This window comes from Gnatocerus cornutus, chromosome 8 (genome assembly GCF_029298725.1).
Source record: "Gnatocerus cornutus isolate USDA-ARS CGAHR chromosome 8, icGnaCorn1.1, whole genome shotgun sequence".
NCBI classification, from domain to species: domain Eukaryota; kingdom Metazoa; phylum Arthropoda; class Insecta; order Coleoptera; family Tenebrionidae; genus Gnatocerus; species Gnatocerus cornutus.
In genome coordinates, this window is record NC_142240.1 from 13,964,047 (window position 1) to 13,983,257 (window position 19,211).

The 19,211-nt window shown below is 32.5% G+C and overlaps 2 protein-coding genes across 5 annotated transcripts in view; both read left to right on the plus strand.

Moving 5' to 3' along the window:
* Positions 1–1,456: 1,456 nt before the first annotated feature.
* LOC148170105 (MD-2-related lipid-recognition protein-like) lies at positions 1,457–2,359 on the plus strand. The gene is made up of 3 exons (XM_088043600.1): positions 1,457–1,728; positions 1,861–1,986; positions 2,033–2,359. Exons 1-3 carry the CDS (start codon positions 1,638–1,640, stop codon positions 2,290–2,292), a joined length of 477 nt encoding a protein of 158 aa, XP_087899726.1. The 5' UTR covers positions 1,457–1,637; the 3' UTR covers positions 2,293–2,359.
* Positions 2,360–17,162: 14,803 nt separating this feature from the next.
* The window catches only part of Fas2 (neural cell adhesion molecule fasciclin 2), an 80,027-nt gene continuing 77,978 nt past the window's right edge, over positions 17,163–19,211 (plus strand). For all 4 annotated transcript variants that reach the window (XM_088043552.1, XM_088043553.1, XM_088043554.1 and 1 more), the window contains exon 1: positions 17,163–17,379. In XM_088043552.1, the coding sequence (XP_087899678.1) occupies positions 17,334–17,379 (46 nt within the window). In that variant the 5' untranslated portion in view covers positions 17,163–17,333. The remainder of the gene's footprint in view (positions 17,380–19,211) is intronic.

Consider the following 19,211-nt stretch of genomic DNA (forward strand, 5'->3'; position numbering starts at 1 on the left):
AGATGCTCAAATGAATACTTTTGTTCTAATTCTAAGGTTTCAATTAATGGGGACGTTGCAGGATTCTTCTATATTTCAACAGAATGAATCAGGAGATGGGGAATACATAATTTTAATTATTTACAATTCTCCAGATTTCTTTTTTTCTAATATTGGTTAAAGGCTTTAAACTCATGACAGATACCAATTCTACATTTTAATTAAAGTTTGATTTAAGTGCGGTCCAATTTTAATTTAAGTTCTACGTTTATGGTCAACATAAATGGAAATGCAGTATTGAAAAAATTCTTTTTCTTTGAACATTAGACTTACAGCTTACAGAGGTATAACACCAGGAAAGAAAAAGATAAAAATGACTAAAGAGTCATTTGTTTTATAGTTTTATCTCTATTTTGCACGTTTAAAATATTATTTTTCTCAAATTTACAACGAGATGTATTAATAAATATATTTAGAATAGAAGATAAAACAAAAAATAATGCGTGCGCTTTCGTTTAAATTTGATGTTTTATTCCAGAATAAATCTGACACGACTACTAGTTTTTGTAATTTAATAAATTATTCTGCTTGAAAAATTCTATTATGCTGCTATTGCAATTTTAATGACTTTTCTTAAGCTTCTCTGAAAGATTTTCCGTTTACATTTTTCTTTATATTGCTTTTCTATATTCGTCTGGTTTTAAATATGTATCAGAAATTGTACTTTAACGTGAACTTTGTGCTTTTTATTCAGTCAGATGCATTTCAATTATTTTTGTTTTCCTTTCTTATATTGTTTTTATTAGCAATTTAAAGTGGAGTACGGGGCCAAAATTTTGCATTCAATTTTAACGAAAGTTTAGAGAACTTTATAAATTTGCTCCAAATGTATCTTGTCTTAAAGTCTTGTTTTTAAAAATTGTAAAAATTTCATAAGACTGAATAATACATACTTATGTAGAAACAAAGCACTTTGTATGATTTAAACTGAAGTTCAGTTGTCATATTTTATCTCTGAAATTTTACTTTTTCTGTAAAGTTCCAGCTATTGCTTTGTCATCCCATTTTAGTCTTTTCTTTGTTAAACTTATTAATTTTTATATTGTTAATAATAAAATATACACGCTACGGAAATATATAAAAACCAACGTATTTTATACGATTTATTCAGAACCACAGCTCTTCTAAGGATATTTCAGAACAAATCTCATCAACTTCCTTCGTTAAGTCTCTGTCATCGTTGTAAATTTGAAGTTTATTGCCTTTTTGCATAAGATAAAAATATGACCTCCGCGATATTATGATCCTACCTCATGTCTAGTAAAATCCGCGGATATATTTTTTTATTATTGCGTAATAAATACAAACACGCTTTTACATCCCGCATGCGAATTTCACAGTAAAAGCGAGGGAAATTAGTACCCGCATCCACATGAAGTACCATATTTCATATTATCGGCGGCTTCTTTACCTACACTAAAAGTGAGGAACAGGTATAAAAGAAAACAGTTATTCCGACAACAGTTGAGTGCTGTGTTAGCTTTCAAACGTCAGTTTTCGTCGATTCGATTTCAATAACGTATCGAATTGTATTGATACGAACATACCGCACGTTATAATTAAATATCGCGGACAGAGATAAAGGTATTGTTAGTGAAATGAGCATGAAGTTATTAATAAGTTTGTACACAATCTTTGTCTTTGTTGGAGTCCTAAAGGGCGAAGTTATTGACTTTGCAGAGTGTGAAGGTAAGCTTTTATTAAAAACATTATTATTTTCAGAATTATTCAGCGTGAAAATCCCATTGTTTTTCATCTTAGATTTTATTATTTTAAATTCACGCCAAAGGAACTGGAACTTGGTATTAATTAATTTTTCAGGTGCTGATGAGGCCATTTGTAAAGTCAAAGAAGTGAGAGTCCTGCCTTGCCAAGAAGCGAAAAGTAATAAACCATGTAAATTTAAAAAGGGCACAAACGTCACAATCGAGTTTGATTACGAGCCAGGTTTGTTTACCTATTCGAGAAAAACAAAAAATTATCTTTCTTTTAGGTTTTGACTCGGAACGAATGCTCAGTCAAGCGTATTCCGTGCTAGGTTTTGTTGAGTTACCTTTACCTGGAATGGACAGAGATGGGTGTAAGCGCACCGATTGTCCAGTTAAAAATAGTGTAAACGCGTCATATAAAAACACTATTTTCATGTCGTCACTATTTCCCTCATCAAATTATCGCGTAAAATGGCGACTTTGGGACGCCAAAGAAAGCAACAAAGAATGTTGCTTCATCTTCAGAATCAAACTAGGCAATTGAGAATTTAGTATGATGTTAAGAGGAAATTAGTCTGTAACGAGAATTTAAGTAAATACATAATAAAGTGGAAGTTCTGTTATTGTCGTTAACTTTCTAAACCTGTCGGCGTCAGATTTCTCTTTACTCTCTTTTCGAGGGTCATCTGCATCAAAGGCAAAATTAGTTCGATGTGCTAAGTTAATAAAGCTAGTTTTGCGAGTATAATTCTAATTTGTTTTATTTGGATTTGTGGTGGTGTTGTAGGCAACTAAATATGCATCTGATGATTAAACCAGGAAGAGGAAGTGCATGTTTGTATTCTTTGATTTACGGGCGTAATAACAAGTCTGACTAAAAGTGCTATTGCTAACATTATTGAACGTGAAGATTCTTTTTTTGTATTTTGTGGAAACTGGAGGAAGACAAAACCAAACAATTTAGTAATTTTTTCGTAATTTTATTGACAGCACTGAAATAATTTATTGATTACCTTCTAAGTAACAAGATGCTGAGCAATTTCTGGAGTACATTTCTTTCTGACAAGCTAACAACCGCGTTTGCTTTCATTATAATAAGCATCTTTGCCAAATTAGCATTTAATATTCTCTGCCTCTTTTTACTGGAAAGTCTTTGGGGAAATAGCTTTTTAGGCTTAACAGAAAATAAGAAAATAATGTTATTATTTAGAATAATGTACATTTTAAATCTGAATACTTAATTAGACTAGTTACCGCAGGAGAACATCATTATGAAAAATGTAAATAACTTCGATATTAATATTCAGTGGCTGAATATTCCTCGGCTCACAGAAGCTTACCATTTTGGCTAAACAAAAACTAATTAAGATAATGTTTTATTACTTTTGACGTTATTTATTTTGGCTCTACAATGAAACGTCCATAAAAAGTTTTAATATTTGTACTAATTTTTATTTAAGTTCCAGGAGTACATAAAATGAAATTAATTCTCTCGTTGGTTATGAAACCTGATAAAGTAAACTTTATGTTATGAAACATCTGAGGTTTTAATTATTGTTTGGTTGGCGTTGTTTGTACGAAAAAGGGCTGAAATAGAGCTAGAAATCAACAATCAATACGAAACAAAGCATCAGAGTCGCAATTTATTCTTTCGTTTGCCAATTTGAAAAAAATCCGAGAAATAAAGGCAGAGATAACAATGCGTTGGCAGTAATTACAATTAAAACCGACACAATAATTGTACATCGCAGCCGACGATATAATTAATGATTGTTGGAATGTGTTAAATGCACTGCAGGAGGTAATAATTTAGAAATTCATTTAAAAAATGTGTGCAGTTAACAAAGGGCCGTAATGGATTACACTGTTTAACACGTCAATGTATTTTGTTCACGTAATCACATAAATTTAGAAGTCGCATCTGTTTGTATTGCGTTGTGGAACTTTCTTCTTTTATTCAAACATGGGGGTACATTGTAGCAAAATAAAATAAACACTAGAAAGTGTAGCACACATGTTACAAAAAAAATGGATGCGAGGGTAGTTTTGGCTCGTCTATTTAACTAGGCGCCTCTGAAATTGAAAACAACGTAACTAGGGATGAATTCAATCTTCCTAATGGATCTCAGATATGAATTAATCTATTGTTATAAATTCATCCGCGAATTAAAGGGGTGCAAGTTAGTAGAGCGTCACTTATAGATTCATTACAGCCTGAACTATAGTAATAACTTAATAACATTACTAGTCGAAAAGACACATGTAACCGTGTTTTAGCGTGGAATATTTCGCGTTGTGGTTTGATGGAAATTGCAACTTTGCGGTTCACGTCATGCCCAGTAGCCCCCTTAATTTGCAGTTGACAATGGTCGGCAATTAGGCCTATTACACTGGCTATGATAACATATAACCAATGTTATGGTAATCGCTAATCCTCTTTAATCTCCCTGTATATCTTTCACTTAGCTATTCATGAGTAATCCCTCTTTTTAAAGGTTGCATAAAGAGGCGCGTGCGGTTTTACACCACAGGTTTACAGCATGGCTTAAGCGATCCCTCTTTCCATTAGCATGAGAACCGCAAGGTGCACTAAAACTTTTTTTTGCAATGCTGTATACTTTCATAATACGCCTATTCACGCTCGTCATCTGCTTTTGTTGGGACAACTGCAACGAGGGATGCCGATCCATAGTAAATACCAAGAAGTAAAACAATTAATCAGGACTTTACAACTTTTGTTGTAACTTCTTTACACTTTTATATCAATAGATGCAACAATCGGGGTCTAAAGAAAATTGATTGTGGATAAAATCTTTCCAACAACTTTCAAGTAGTGAAAGAAAACTGCGGAAAATACAGTTTTTAAGTCTTTTTGATTAAACTTCGTATTTGTTTTCTTGACACTGGCAAGAAATGCTCTGGGGTACTTCAAGCGCAGATAAATCACAGCGCAAACTGCATTGCACGGGAAGGTGAATGAGAAAAATGCGAAAAATGACACAAAACTAGTCAATGAAACTCAATCAATTTCCTTCTCTACCATGAAATCGTGATCTTTTTTGACTAAATCGAAGAATGAGAAAACGATTAATAAAAACTCAGTTCATTGATCAAGGCGCAGGTAAGTTGTGGCAGAGAGAAAATATACAGTGAAATCGGATTATATTCTTCTTTGCTTTATTTGAATTCTTTTGAATATTATGATACGTCTTTACATGTTCTTGGAAAGTTTTAATTTGTTCTTTTGAGTTTTTTTTAAATGGTTTAGGTTAAATTTTTGATGACATCTTCCGCAATACTGTTAATTTACAATTTTGTTCATTTTTGAGGATTTTTAGCATTTTTAGAGTCTTCAATAAAAATTCAGTTTTATCTCGATATCAAAAGTTTAGATGTTTGATTAACAATTTTTAAAATTCAGTGGGCTATAAAATGTACTTTTTCTACAATTGCTATATAAAGTTGACATTTTCATTGTTAATTTAATTTTTGAAATGCCATTCTTTTAGGCTCAAATGTGTAAAAATGACTTTAGAGTATATAAAAATGATAAAAAAATCGTAAAGTATGGGATTTTGACAGGAATTAAAATTGTAAGTAAGCAGTAGTTGTGGACCCTATTTATAGATGAACTTGTTGTAAACATTGCTATTTTCGTATTGCTTCCTAATTGAAAATATTGCTAAAAAAAATGGTATAACATTTTAACACTTATGTTTCATGTTTAAAGCATAATTTCGATTGCAGATAGAGATTAAAATTTTTTTTATTTAGTTTTGAGTGTTTTGGATTTCGTTTTTTTTTAAATTTTAATTTTTAAATGCTTTTGATTGTTTAGATTTTACAAGTTTTTTGTTAAATATTTGCAATAGCTTTTTTCGAGAATTTACAAATACCTGATTTCTTATGTTTTTTAAATTTGTTTATACAGGGTGGCCCATCTAAGACTTTCGGGCTCAATATCTTTGTTATTTTTGAACGGATTTTTCCAAAATTTAAAATATAATTTCTTGAATAGGTAAGGATGATGTGACATTACCAGCGTCATCCTTGTCTTAAAAATGTTAATTTTACTTGTCTTATTTTAAATTTTAATTAGTTAAGATTTATGTCATTTTATAAAACATCAATAATTATCCGAGTGTGCCAAAACTTCACCGTCGAGCTAGTCAAGTTGCCAAGAAAAAGAGAAAAAAAACCCTCAACATTTCTAAAAGATGCAAAATCATAGTCGGCTATGAAAAAAATAATTTCCCACGCCCAATTTTGGACATCCCTGCGTTCGGTCTGTCAATAATCGCTGACGTTCTTGACATTTGTAATATTTCTCATTTGAGGTTATGTTTACTTGGATTTTTTGCACCAAAACGTTGCCTGATGCATTGTGATTAGTTTCCAATTTCAAAAGATCGAGATAAATCGTTCTGCGCAAGTTGAAATCAATGATATTCATCATCACGCTCAAAAGTAAACATAACCTCAAATGAGAAATATCACAAATGTTGAGAAACGATGCATGGTCCAATGCATTGTGATTAGTTACAAAAGATCGAGATAACAGATCGTGAATGTGCAAGTTTAAATCAATCATATTCATCATAATGCTCAAAAATAAACATAACCTCAAATGAATGTCACAAATGTCAAGAACGTCACGGATTCATCAACAAGTCAGGAATGTCCAAAATCTAAACTCGCTGTAGAAGTCGATTGTTTCATAGCCGGCCGATCAGTTTGTATCTTTTGGAGATGTTGAGGTCCTTTTTGTCTTTTTCTCGGCAACTTGACTTGCTAGACGGTTGATTTTTGGCACACGCGTATAATTATTGCTGTTTTATAAAATTACATAACTTTTAACTAATTAAAATTTAAAATAAGACAAGTAAAATTAACATTTTTAAGACAAGGATGACGCTGGTAATGTCACATCATCCTTACCTATTTAAGAAATTATATTTTAAATTATGGAAAAATCCGTTCATAAATAACTAAGATATTGAGCCCGAAAGTCTTAGATGGGCCACCCTGTATAGATAACTGTATTGAAAGCTGTTAATACAAATATTTTGAAAGATTTAGATTCATCTAAAATATCCAAGCCATCAAAGTGCTTCGTTTGAAGCAAAATAATGTTAATTTGCGTTTGAAGCAAAAGATCAAAATAATGTGAAAAATTAGGAAGGGAATTGACTAGTATTCCTCTCTCCATTGCCGTATTTATTTTTCATTCCTGATAGCATTTTTAATCTTCAGACCTAATTTTCCAGCAGTTTCGCTCTAGTCCCTTTGATCCAGCATTCAGTCTCGCCTATGCTTTTGTCAAAACATCGATGTGATAAATTCCCAAAGCAATGAATTTTTTAATGTGTTTCAGTGAGCACAATAGCCGAAATGTGCCAAAAATGTTTTGTTAGTTTTACTATTGCAAAAACATCCCCATTCTCTTTGAGTTCTATAACAATGAAACGGGTATTGATTTAAAAACAAATACTTCTGAAGTATTTATAGGGATCAATCTAGTTTGTGTATTCAGAAAAAGAATAAAGAAAGTTATGTCGTGTTCAGTCCAATATTGGATTACCTTGATTTCATTACTATAATTTTATTACTTTCTACCGAGGATAACGCCGGCATGAACTTTGTGTAAATATAGAGATGAAATCAGACTCTATTCATTAGTCCATCAGAAATGATTACTTTTACCCACTTTCGTGAGTTTGATATGTTATAAACATTCATTAAACATTTAGTTTTATTGCGAGCTTAATAAAAGCAGAGATTGATAATTAAATGGGTGGCAACTAAGAGCAAGTTTCTCCGCAGATAATAGCTAACATCCTGCTGTTGTTTTCTTGTAAGATCCCATTAGAGGATCTGCGTTTCTCTCATCTTTGTGCATCATCTATGTTGCACCCCCACTGCAAGAGGATTTATAATAAAATGACATCGAGTTAAGTGTATTGACATTCGTGCGTCGTTACTTATGTAAACAAGGTACGTCTATATTTTATGACTAGACAGAACGGGGGATTTTTAGATATGTAACAAAACCTACAGAGGGTGATGCTGGATTTCAAGGATTTGTAAGTGTTCAGCCAACACTAAGACCAGGGAGAGAAACCCGGAATACAAAAACATTACAAACTTCATAATCAAGGGGAAAACTGTTTCCAATACAAATTTTACGGTCTCGGATTTATTTGGGTGCGAACGTTCCGATATGTCCGCTCGATTGAAAGAAATCTAAATCTGATTACACACTAACTGTCTGGATGACATCTATGTAGCATACGACAAAAGGCCCGTGACACATTTAAAGCTATTGTTAGCCTTTCCGCAGACGGTTGCCTATTACGTAATGCGTACAATACTCCACACGACCCTTTATTGTCAATTCTGACCCACCCCAACCAACCCCAACAACGTGACTGCATCCCTCTATTAATTGCATGTCCAAACATCGTGCTACATTTACAAAAATCGGAGTGACGCCACGTCTGTTCTCTTTCACACAACTACCCTTTATTGAACGAAATCGGCTTCTACGTCTTCAATAAAAAAATATTGTTATTTTTATTAGCTTTCTTCGTACGATTTTCTGTTTACATGCCAAGGGGCTTCGTGGTCAGCAGGAAAAAATGCAAAGCGAAGTGATTAAAAAAATGTTAGTGAAGATGTGGGGGCTGAAAAAGATTTAAGTCTCCACCTGGAAACTTCAGAGCCGTGTATACTAAACCCGAGAATGCGAAAATGGAAAAAGTGGAATTTGAGAAGCTTGTTAACAAAATTCGAGCCTGTGGTGGTATAAATGGGTTTTTAATAGAGCGGAAACGCGCAACAAAATGTATTGGAAGAAGCGTAATTAAATCTTTACTTCTTATAAATTGTCGTGGATTATTTGGATTATTTCTTCACACCGATTCATTAGATCTACATATTTACATATTTGTATCTATTTCCTTTATTTTTTATTTCACAATTTTTATTGCTTGTATTTGATAATTATTTCGTAATTTAGCACAGCTCGCAAGTCAAAAAGCAGTTGAATTTCATTTTTAGATTCGTCCACAGAATTGTATTTTAGGCTTTTTTATTTCTTGTCCAAACTTTTATTTAGTTTATAAATTTCTTTTTTCCACCCTGTTTTCTCTGACAATTTATATTACTCTATTTTTAACGCTAAATGAAGTTTTATTTTACTACATACTAATTTTACTAGAAGAACTACATATTTAACACAATGTCAATAAAAATTTTCTTTCCTTAAAAGGTGTTTAATTGGTTACTATATTCCACCAAAATAATTTTTGTAATTATGTAGTAAAAATTTCTAGAATTAATTTTTTTAGACTATACATGCAAAACGCGAAAATTTTACACTCAGTATATTTCAAACTAAAGCATTTTGCTCAAAATTATTTATATAAAATTTATAAAGCACGTTTTTGTAAATATCAAAGTTTCTTCGAAATTGAATGAAAAAATTTTTTGAGGGTGACTTAGTTTACTTAGATTTACTCATAATGCAGTTTAATTATAAAATAAAAGGACAATTTTTACAATATGCCAGCATGTCAACTAAGGGCCCGATTTCAAGTCAGTCAAAATTACGTTGACGCTGTTGCTAAGGTAACATCAGTTTGATTGGGGTTGCTCAGGCGCAATTCTCATTTGCAATGCCGCAAGTCAACATAAAATTGGGCCCTAAAAGCGTAAATATAAAAAAATGGTGGTCTGTGGTTTGAATACCGAAAATCCAAAATTTTCCTTTAAAGCTTAGCCGGAAATTTTACCTCAAAAGCTAAAAACAATTTTCTGTTCGCGCATTTTTATTAAAAATGAACTCTAATCTAAATGACACCAGGAAGGAGCATTGAACCAAAAGAAATATCATTGTAGATATTTTCACAACCGGAAATTAGCCGGACTTGAACAACTCCATTTTATTGTTATATTTACAGTTTGTATTTACCGAGCTTTATCAAATGTTTTATGAAGTTTATAAACGTTTGAACGTTAATACGTGTTATGTCCGTAAACATACCAGTTGTCAATAACAGCAATTGAGGCAACAGAGTACTTCCGATTTCCGTTTTTTTTATAATTAGTGCTTACAATCCCCGTTTAGCATATGGCGTCAAAAACATAACCGTTTAACTTACCTCGGGAAGAAGTGGCGTGTCTGTAACAAAAAATTACAGGTAGATAATTATCCCGTGCTTTCAAATTAATTTAACGTCAAGAAAACGCAGGAGAGCTCATGTCATACTTTATGAAAATCATTTTGAAAAACGCTTTGCAATTTATTAATTATAATTTCACAATTCAGCTCGACAAAGCAAGGGGTCCTTCTCGATAAAACCATCAATAACAACTCGTTTAATATATTGTGCTATAGATCTTGCATGTAAAACATCGCCGGTCTTGTAATTATCCAAATGGCTTTATTTCCGTGGCTGTAAATAAAAACTTCAATTATAAACACAATCCCTTATTTGCCATATATTTTATGGCTGCCTCCTTGTACAAATTCTGTAATGGCTCTTCACCCTACTTACAACAATCCCATCCTAATTTCTTTATCCCCATATAATTCCACCCTTCTGTTTTCCATCTATTTTGATCCTGATTTGATAATACGTCGAATCATTTCGATACGAATAATACGTTTCGCTTGGATGCATCCAATTTTATTAATACGTACGATAACGGTGCAGATAAAAATGACTCAAGATAATAATAGTGTATAAATCATATGAGCCGTTGTATGCTTGTCGAATCAATACTTTATCGATGATCAAAAACCTGATTTTCATGAAAACCTTGAATTAACTATTTCATGCATTAATCATACTTCCGTTTTATTTTTACTCTGCTGATCTATGCAGATTTATGATAACTCTTGTTTTGATTCGGACGATGATAGATTTATGATAGCACGGCGTATAAATACTTCACTGGATGTTTACCAGTCAGAATATTGAAGCAGATGAGGAAAATGAGTTATTAAGGATATAAAGGTGAATCGCGTGATTTTTTCAAATGTGAATAATAAAGTAGGTAAATAAGAATTTTGTATTAGAGACAGAAATAACCTTGCGAACCAGATTTTTTTTAATGTTTATTTTTTTTAATGAGAGTTCTTTGTACCGATAGAACAAGATGTTATCATTTCTGACTGGTGCTTCAGGCAAAATTATATAAAATTGGATCTCTTTCATCTAAAGCACCAGAAAAAACTTCAATGATTGGAAAATAATCGAAATTTCTGTTGGGTTCAGAATTATTGTCGTTTAAATTTTTACCTGTAGGAACTACTTTTTAACTTAAAAATGGTGGATGCGCCAGGTCGGTTTCAGTGATTTGCCAATGACCAAGCTGAAGACGAAAAATGATTCTTGCTCTACAATTTTATAATAATAATTCAGAATTTGACCGTAAATTCTTTTTGGCATGTAAATCTCCAAACGCAAGTGAAATTTAATGATGTCCTCGAAAAATCCTGTGCATATTTCGGTCTTTACCCCTTTCACGCGTCATTAACTTCTGTCCTTTAACAAAGACAATCACAGATGTAAATGTGCATATATTATGTGGAATTGCGATTTATTAGGCGGCAAATAATTCACAACCAATTTAACATATTATACGTAACACATGGTGCTCTTGTAAAATATAGCAATGTTTGTGCACAGCTCCATTACGTCCACAAATTCCCACATTTGAACAACATCCACGATTTGATCACGTTTAGATCCACAGTACTTCAAAATTTCTTTTATTTTCTTTGGTTATATCCCCCATTAACAGATCGATAAAAGCTCTTCCGAGCGCATGTGGCAGTTAAATGTTCTTTCAAGAGTGACCTCATGTGAAATTCATCCTCGAAATAGAAGAGGATTTTTCAAAATGTCACATCAGGGATTTTTTTGTTGTTGTAATGAAATTCTGTAGGAGTTTAATTGTAGATTAATGTCCACTACTCCTCGAACTGAAACGCCATTGTCAACTCGCCGAAATGTAATTAAATGTAAGGAAAACCGGAGCTTTGATCCGGACCATGTACATTGGGAAAGGACAAGTCAATGATCAAGTTAAAACGAAGGATCTTGTGTAACGAAATTGCTAGCCTGTCACAACGTAAGATGAGAAACGAGTTAAGGGAGAGTAAAATATTTCAGTCTAAATAAATTTACCGGGGATATTGCGCTGGTTTTACGGTTAGCATGCAGCAGACTGGTTTTTACACAAAATCTATTTTAGACGGATGTTGATAAGTTCAAATTCCTGCACTAAGTACCCCTTCTTGCTATGCAAGCTGCGTTATTTATGACGTATAATTAGGGAAACTTCATTCCTTCTGCAATAAATTTAATTAACGTGAAATATTTTCATTGTCACATCGAATGCTTTACTTGTTGCCGTTCTGTTCAGTCCTTGGAAAAACCTTGGATCTTAAAATAATATTATCCCGTTAATGTAATCATCCCGTCATATTTACTTAATACAGACCTTTTAGAAATGCGAGCAAGACGAGACTGTCGGGTCGGATGATTTTAATTTAATATCAGACATGGCAAGGCGAGTTCGTTAAGTTTATTGAAGCATAAAAATTGCGTATGTTTCTTCCGTTCAATGAATGGCATTTCAACGGTTTATCAATTGAAACAAACAGTTAACAGTTGAATACTTGACTTATAATTAGGTAGACTAACGACGGAGTTGAGGATGAATTTATAGGACGAAGAAGAGCTGTTCTTGAGGCGTTGCTGGATAAATCACAAAACGTCGGTTTTTAAGCTGGGTCAGCGAATTAGTCAGCCACATACGCCCTTTCTTTAGTCACAGGACAAAGAGTGATAAATAATGGCCGCATTCACCTTATTATTGCGCTATTTGTAGGTGGATTAAAGCAATCAAGGCGTATTTGATTTCTAATAATTTTGTTTGTTTGTTAAAAGATATTGAAATATGTCGTAAAGTTTTAGGTGCTTTTTAGAATTTTACAGTTGTTATGCTTGTATTTGGATATTTACTAATTTTAGTGTTTCGAGATTATATGTATTTTTGAATTTTAAGACAATTTAGGTTTTTTATATTTTTCTCATTTTTTCTTTTCGTTTGTTTCTGCATTCGTCTATCTGTCATAATTCCGGAGATTTGAAGCTTTAAAAACTCTGGAATAAATGTTTACCGAAACACGATTGCCTTATAAATTGAAAAAAATTAGTTTTTGAATTTAAAATATGGAAGACGTAAGCAACAAAGGTACGAGAAAAATGATGGCGAAAACCGCATATTTTTATCTGTTATAGTTCTGGAGATATGGAGCTCCGAAAATTCCGGAAAAAATGTCCACTTAAACAGATACGCTTAAAAATCCGGGAGATTTAGTATGTATTTTTATCAACAGAAAATAATTTTTGAAATAGGAATATGCAACATCGGATTCTACGCAACAAAATTCATAAAATATCACTGAAGACACAAATCTCTGAACTTTTTCGAACTTTAATATTTTTCTAGGATCTCAACTTTACCTACAGATTGTTATCCTGTTATTTTCTTTGCACTCTTTGTATTCTTTAGATTCTTGAGATTCTTTTAAACCCTCTCTTTACCTCGTCGCTTCATATCTCTTGAGATTCCACTTGGCTACCACTCCATACTCTATAGATTGTTCAGAGAATTTTTGGATTTTCCTGGATTGCGGAATGTGCACTGTATAATTTGTTTATTTATAAAATATGACAGTCATTGATGCGGCATGCATTTTGTGTAATTTATTATAAATAAAAAACACATTGACGTCGGTTTTAGTTGTACATAATTCTCTTTGAATAGGAAACATACAAACTTTTTTTTATTTTTACTCAAATCGAAATAAACTAATGTGAAAACAATTTCCAATTTACGAGTCGCTGCGTATTTTATAACCAAACTATAATTAATATGAAACATAAACATGTTGCTGAAATATGTAATCAAAACTTGTGCATTGCATCTATTCAGTGATTTTATTATTATATTTGTTCGGAGTGAAAATGCTCGCTATAAATAATAAAACCGAAATTTAATTTCGACATCGTTAATAAACAACTTTTAAGTTTTTAAAAATAGTTCCAACGCAACGTAAATATTTTTTTAGGTTTCTAGTTTGAAGAGAATCAACTGTTGAGAATTGTATTTATTTTATTTGCGTGCTTGCATTTTTCATAGCAGGGCGCGGGCGTGTCAACAATTTTATTTAGAGTAAATCCTGTCAATAAAATGACTTGTTCTGTTTATTGTGAGCTTTACATGTTATAGCGTTTATTCGAACAAACGAGATACGAGTGATATTTGGCAAAGTTTCAGAATTTTCAAGAAGTCGAATGAAAAGTAAATTCATGTTTCTTAGAATGTAGAGCACTCCATAAAGTACGTCCATCTTCTAAGGTCAGTGGAAATCGCTTGGTAACTGACATTTCGAATTTGGTGCAAATGTATTATTCATACGATATTGGCAATATTGACTTTATGAAATACAGATCTCTCCCTGCTCTGTCAGATTCGCACGCTTTATTTCAAGTAAGTGCTCGATCTACGGCGACACGGAAGCACTAATAGAATCTTCCTTTTAAATTTGTAGATTAAAGACAGATTGTCCAAGAAATTCAATTATACTATGCACCGCACTGTAACATAAAAGCTTTAGAGAGAAGTGAACAATTAGAGGTTCTGAGAGCTTAAAAGCCATACATGGGTCAATAAGGGTGAACCACCCTGTGCTGCAGACACCATTATCAAGATACGTCCTTGCAGCTAAATTAACTCGGTCAGGAAGCGTTCTCATTTTTCCTTACAGGGTGTGGACTGATCGCTTAAACGATCTTAAAGTGGTTTATTGTAGATGACGTCATTCACAATTCCACCAGATCTCTGATTAATCTGTATTGTATGTCATAGAATTTCCCCTGTTTTTAAACTTCCTTGAGTCGTTCGATAGTCTTCCGGTTGTTTGCGGTCCCTTGAGATGTTGCAGACTGATGGATATGGAAGTGTTGAGAAATATAACGCTGACTCGAGAATGGATATGGTTTGGCACTAATAAGGGTGGGAATTTTTTACAAATGACAAATAAGGGCGCGGGTTATTTAAGAAACAGTTGACTGGCAGAGTCTCTAAAATATCATTTATTTACTTCAAATAATGGCAGTGAACATCATCGCAATATTTCGAGAGGAAAATTCAGTCAGGCAAATATGTAAGTACATACGAAACGCACATATTTGGGATACAGGTAGGTGCAAATACACTGATTTAATCCGACATACCGGATCCTATTTAATCATCTTATATGTAAATATTTATTTATATTCAAGTTTACCCGGAGCTGGAACTTGGGAATTTCGTAAAATTTCGCGTTCAGGTCGATGTGTACCTACTTATTTAATCACAGATGTTTGTTGGGATAATTGTTTTTTTCAATTTGTGTTTAGAAAATGTGGAAAACGATGTGGCGCATTTTACATTGGCAGGAAATTATATTCTACACCATCCACAATTCTTTCTGAATATTTTTATTTAATTCATAAAATTATAGAGACTATAAAGTTGCCTGCCTGCATGATCATGCAAGGAGATTTAATCTTTCGCATAAAGTTAATTTTACGCTGCGTACTAAAATCTGTTACTTTTTTCCTAATCGCAATTGGATAAATTAATTACAGCAGGTCTGTTTTATAACACTACCTAAATAAATTAGTCAAAACAAAATTTGTTATTGCAAATTTACACTTTGAATTAATTATAAATCCGCCTGTTAAATTAATAAAATTTTACGATACAATAAAAAATCATATGATGGTTACTAATATCACTTCGAAACGAAAAATGTGATAAAATAGGTGCGTTTTTTTTTAAATTTTTTGCTGAAAAAAATTCAAAATTGAATTATTTAAAGGTGACGCGTCTTTAGATTTTTTTCTATTTTGTTTCTACTGATGAATAATTTCAACAAATCACAGTCGCGCTGACAACAAATCGAAGAGAAAAACTTTTTATTTATTTGTTAATTAACACGAACCGAATCGAAGAGAAACAAACTGGAAAGTGATCGGAAATCGCCTGAGATTCATTTAAAACACGTCAAATGTAGCACACAAAGATAGATCATAAATTGACTTTGCGAGATTACGAGTATTTGCATGTTCAACACTGTCAACGTTGGAATAACGGGCCATCAGATGGTCAGCCTAATAACAGCTGGACACAATTTAAAGTCCTATTCTTGATTTATAAGCCTACCCTATTCAAAAAGAGCACATTTTGCCCATATTTCTAGTGACAGTTATTGTGTTTATTTTGGTCTAAGTCTCTAAATTACATGGTGAATGGATGTCGAAAATATAAGATTACAGTTTTAGGTTATACATTAAAAATTGGAGTATTATTAAATATTATGCATGCAACAAAGGCGTCGTTTTAAACAGAGTTAATAAGTAGTTAGACAATTAATTCCCTGGAATATAAATATTTATTTAATTTGTTATGATGATTTTATAAATTTGAAGTAAACAATTTTGCTAATGAAATGGTGGGTGTTGTAATTTACCTATAAAATATGTATCGTTATTTGATTAAATTTACAGTCCTGTTTAATTTTGTTAGAGGTTTTTACATTCTCATCGTAAACCAGAGATTTACTAAATTAATTATGCTGTACAAATAAGTCCTTACAGTTAAAAATTTTAATTCCCTAAATAACCCTTAGCAAAAAATGAAAAAACAATATAAAAAATTCTACAAATTTTCACTTTTTAACTGGTGGAAGTTGCATTTTTTTCAAAAATTCGTATTCGGTAAAAATCTTCAATTTGAAGTTAATTCGGCTTGGAAATTGTATCCTCGGGAATATTTGAGTTTAATTAATTTACACAAATATATCTTCTAAAACCGCCTCTGTGTCTGTGTAAAATGGGCATTTTACGACTTTACAGTTATCTCCCAGTCCCTGGAACTAGTACCAAGTCATCCAAGTTTTCCGTGGTAATGATCTGTGAAATTTCCTTCTTTAGAACCCTTTGAACCATCGTTGGCCAACTGTAACTTAACTTTTTACTATACAGTACATACATATATGTTCTGAAACTTCTATCACTATTCAAAAGCCTCATCTTTCAATTTAACGAGACTATCGATCACCTTCAATTACTTCATCTTAATGTTAATGAGATCATTGTTTTCTTCATTGCGTTAACATCATACAAATACGTCTTTGGGGCTTTGTGCCATATTAATCAACTCCAAATGAAATTAATAATTGATAATACAGTGTTCTGTAAATAAATAAACAAGCAAATTAAATAAAATCGAGTACAGTCGATCCTCAGCGAATCAAGCCGAGCAGGTTGCCTACTCGATTCTAACTGGAATTTGTTCAGTCGTTGCGCGTTGGTCGTCAAGGATGTTACTGTTATTCTCTCTTTCATTCGCATAGTTTCGTAAACTTTTCAAAGTTTTGTACAAACATTCATGCGTTTTTTCGCAAAAAGTGATTGTTTTGACTTTTATAATTGACTAGAGTGACTTTTTTCATCCAGAATGCTGTGTTTGGAGCTGTTTTTGACGTTTGTTGTGGCTTTAACAGGTGAGTCAACCGTTTATTGTGCAATGCCACCTGAGATTACTTGACTTTGTTTAGGTGTTCTTAACCTCACTTTGGCGTTTTGTTGGCTTGATTGTAATTTAATTTAGATAATTTAGGGAATTTCGTTGCGTCATAAAAATGAGATTCATTATCGGGATAAGGTGAAATAGATATTACGTTTATCTGTTTATGTGGGAATTTTATGAAAACAGTATTTTATTACAGTATCCGTGCTAGAAAATTATTTAATCCATTAAATTAATTTGAGACGCAATTTAAATAAAATGTTTTTTGTCTTTTCGAGAAATTGCAAGACTTTTTATGAGCCACTAGGTCAATTAATTGTCATGCATACCACCAAAAATCGATAATTAACAGAGATGCCAACTTAAAATAAATGCTTACGGCCTACTAAGCGTCACTCCTATTTCTTAAAGTTTTAATTTCTTGTTCCTGGACTTATCAACACTCAAATTTCTTATTATGTACAGAAGATTCTGGTTCAAAATCACAAAAAAATTTATGATAAAAAAAGATAATAATAACACATTGTTTCCCTGAAACAATTTGGTGAAAGTTTTCGAAATTAATTTCTTATTCCGATTGGAATGCTTGTAATTTTTGGCTCTCATTAGCATTATTAATTAGCTAATTACAATAGAGATTGGTCATTAGCATACAATCAAGAAGTAATAAGAGGTCTAACTATTTAAGTCTCAAAAATGAGTTCTGAGAATTTAGCAGAAGAATTTTTAGTTGCAGTTTTTACCATTCGGCTCCATGGAAACTTGTCATTAGATTCGTTAATTTGCCATTCTTCATGCTTGTTGTGGATTTCACTTTATTGGAATCGTGTCAAAAAATCCATAAAATTATTCTCCGCTCCTTCATTTTTACCAAAACTACCTACATAAATTCGCGTTTTCGGGAGCCACCATAAATTAGCGCAGAACGGAAATCAAAGAGGCTAATATTATAATTAATTATGCTAATGAATAATTCTATGCAAACTCTGTAACCGAGCTTTAAATGCCCATTAATTTATTATAGCACGTGATGGATGTTGGATTTTCTGACTTTTCAATAAACTCTTAAATTCTCCATCTATTCGCAACAACAAAATTTATTTCACTGTCTCCATCGAATTTCTAATTCTCGCCATTCTGACTTGAAATTAACTTTAAACCCGAAACCTGAGGTGCATAAAATCAATAGTTATTTTGTTCGAAGCGCACTGTTGGAATTCACGCATTCAGAACATTGTTTCAATTTCTAGTGCATGTTCTCGTGTTTTGTGATCCGTTCCTAATTTTGGCTGTTTACAATTTCACGTATTGTTCTCGATTACGTCGTTTTTTCTTGTTGATTCAAAGAACGCCCTTGTAATGAAAACGCATAAAATTTGAGCTTTTATGCTCACGATCGAACTTATAGTCAAATTTGAAGCTTCGCTCTCGTAAAAGACGAGTTTATGCGCCGAGGAAAAATAGTGTGACGCGATTTTGTTAAATTAGACAAGCTAAAGAAGTGCAGCAAAATTTGATCCAGAAAATGTGTGTCTTGTGACTTGCGACTTCCTTTCGTTAAAAGCAGAACACGTTTTAAATAGCTCCTAAAAGAAAAAATGTAACACTGAACTCTCATTTGAATGCAAATTTCAGCTCTTGTGATCATGATGGAAATGTCTCAGCTATTTTTGTCTGTTCCACATCTAGGCACACGCCTAATTATCTCGCACGGAAATTATTTATTGTGATTTTGAGAACCGGAAGTGAAAAACGTTATCTTTGCGAGGGAAATTTCCCGAAGCTCCCTGATTTCCATTTGGGTTA

What these genes read in the sequence shown, in the direction of transcription:
- LOC148170105 (XM_088043600.1), top strand. Translation starts at nt 1,638, where the DNA reads ATGAGCATGAAGTTATTAATAAGTTTGTACACAATCTTTGTCTTTGTT. An exon ending in TGACTTTGCAGAGTGTGAAG is followed by an intron (nt 1,729 to 1,860) that starts GTAAGCTTTTAT and finishes TTAATTTTTCAG; the next exon opens with GTGCTGATGAGGCCATTTGT. An exon ending in CGAGTTTGATTACGAGCCAG is followed by an intron (nt 1,987 to 2,032) that starts GTTTGTTTACCT and finishes TCTTTCTTTTAG; the next exon opens with GTTTTGACTCGGAACGAATG.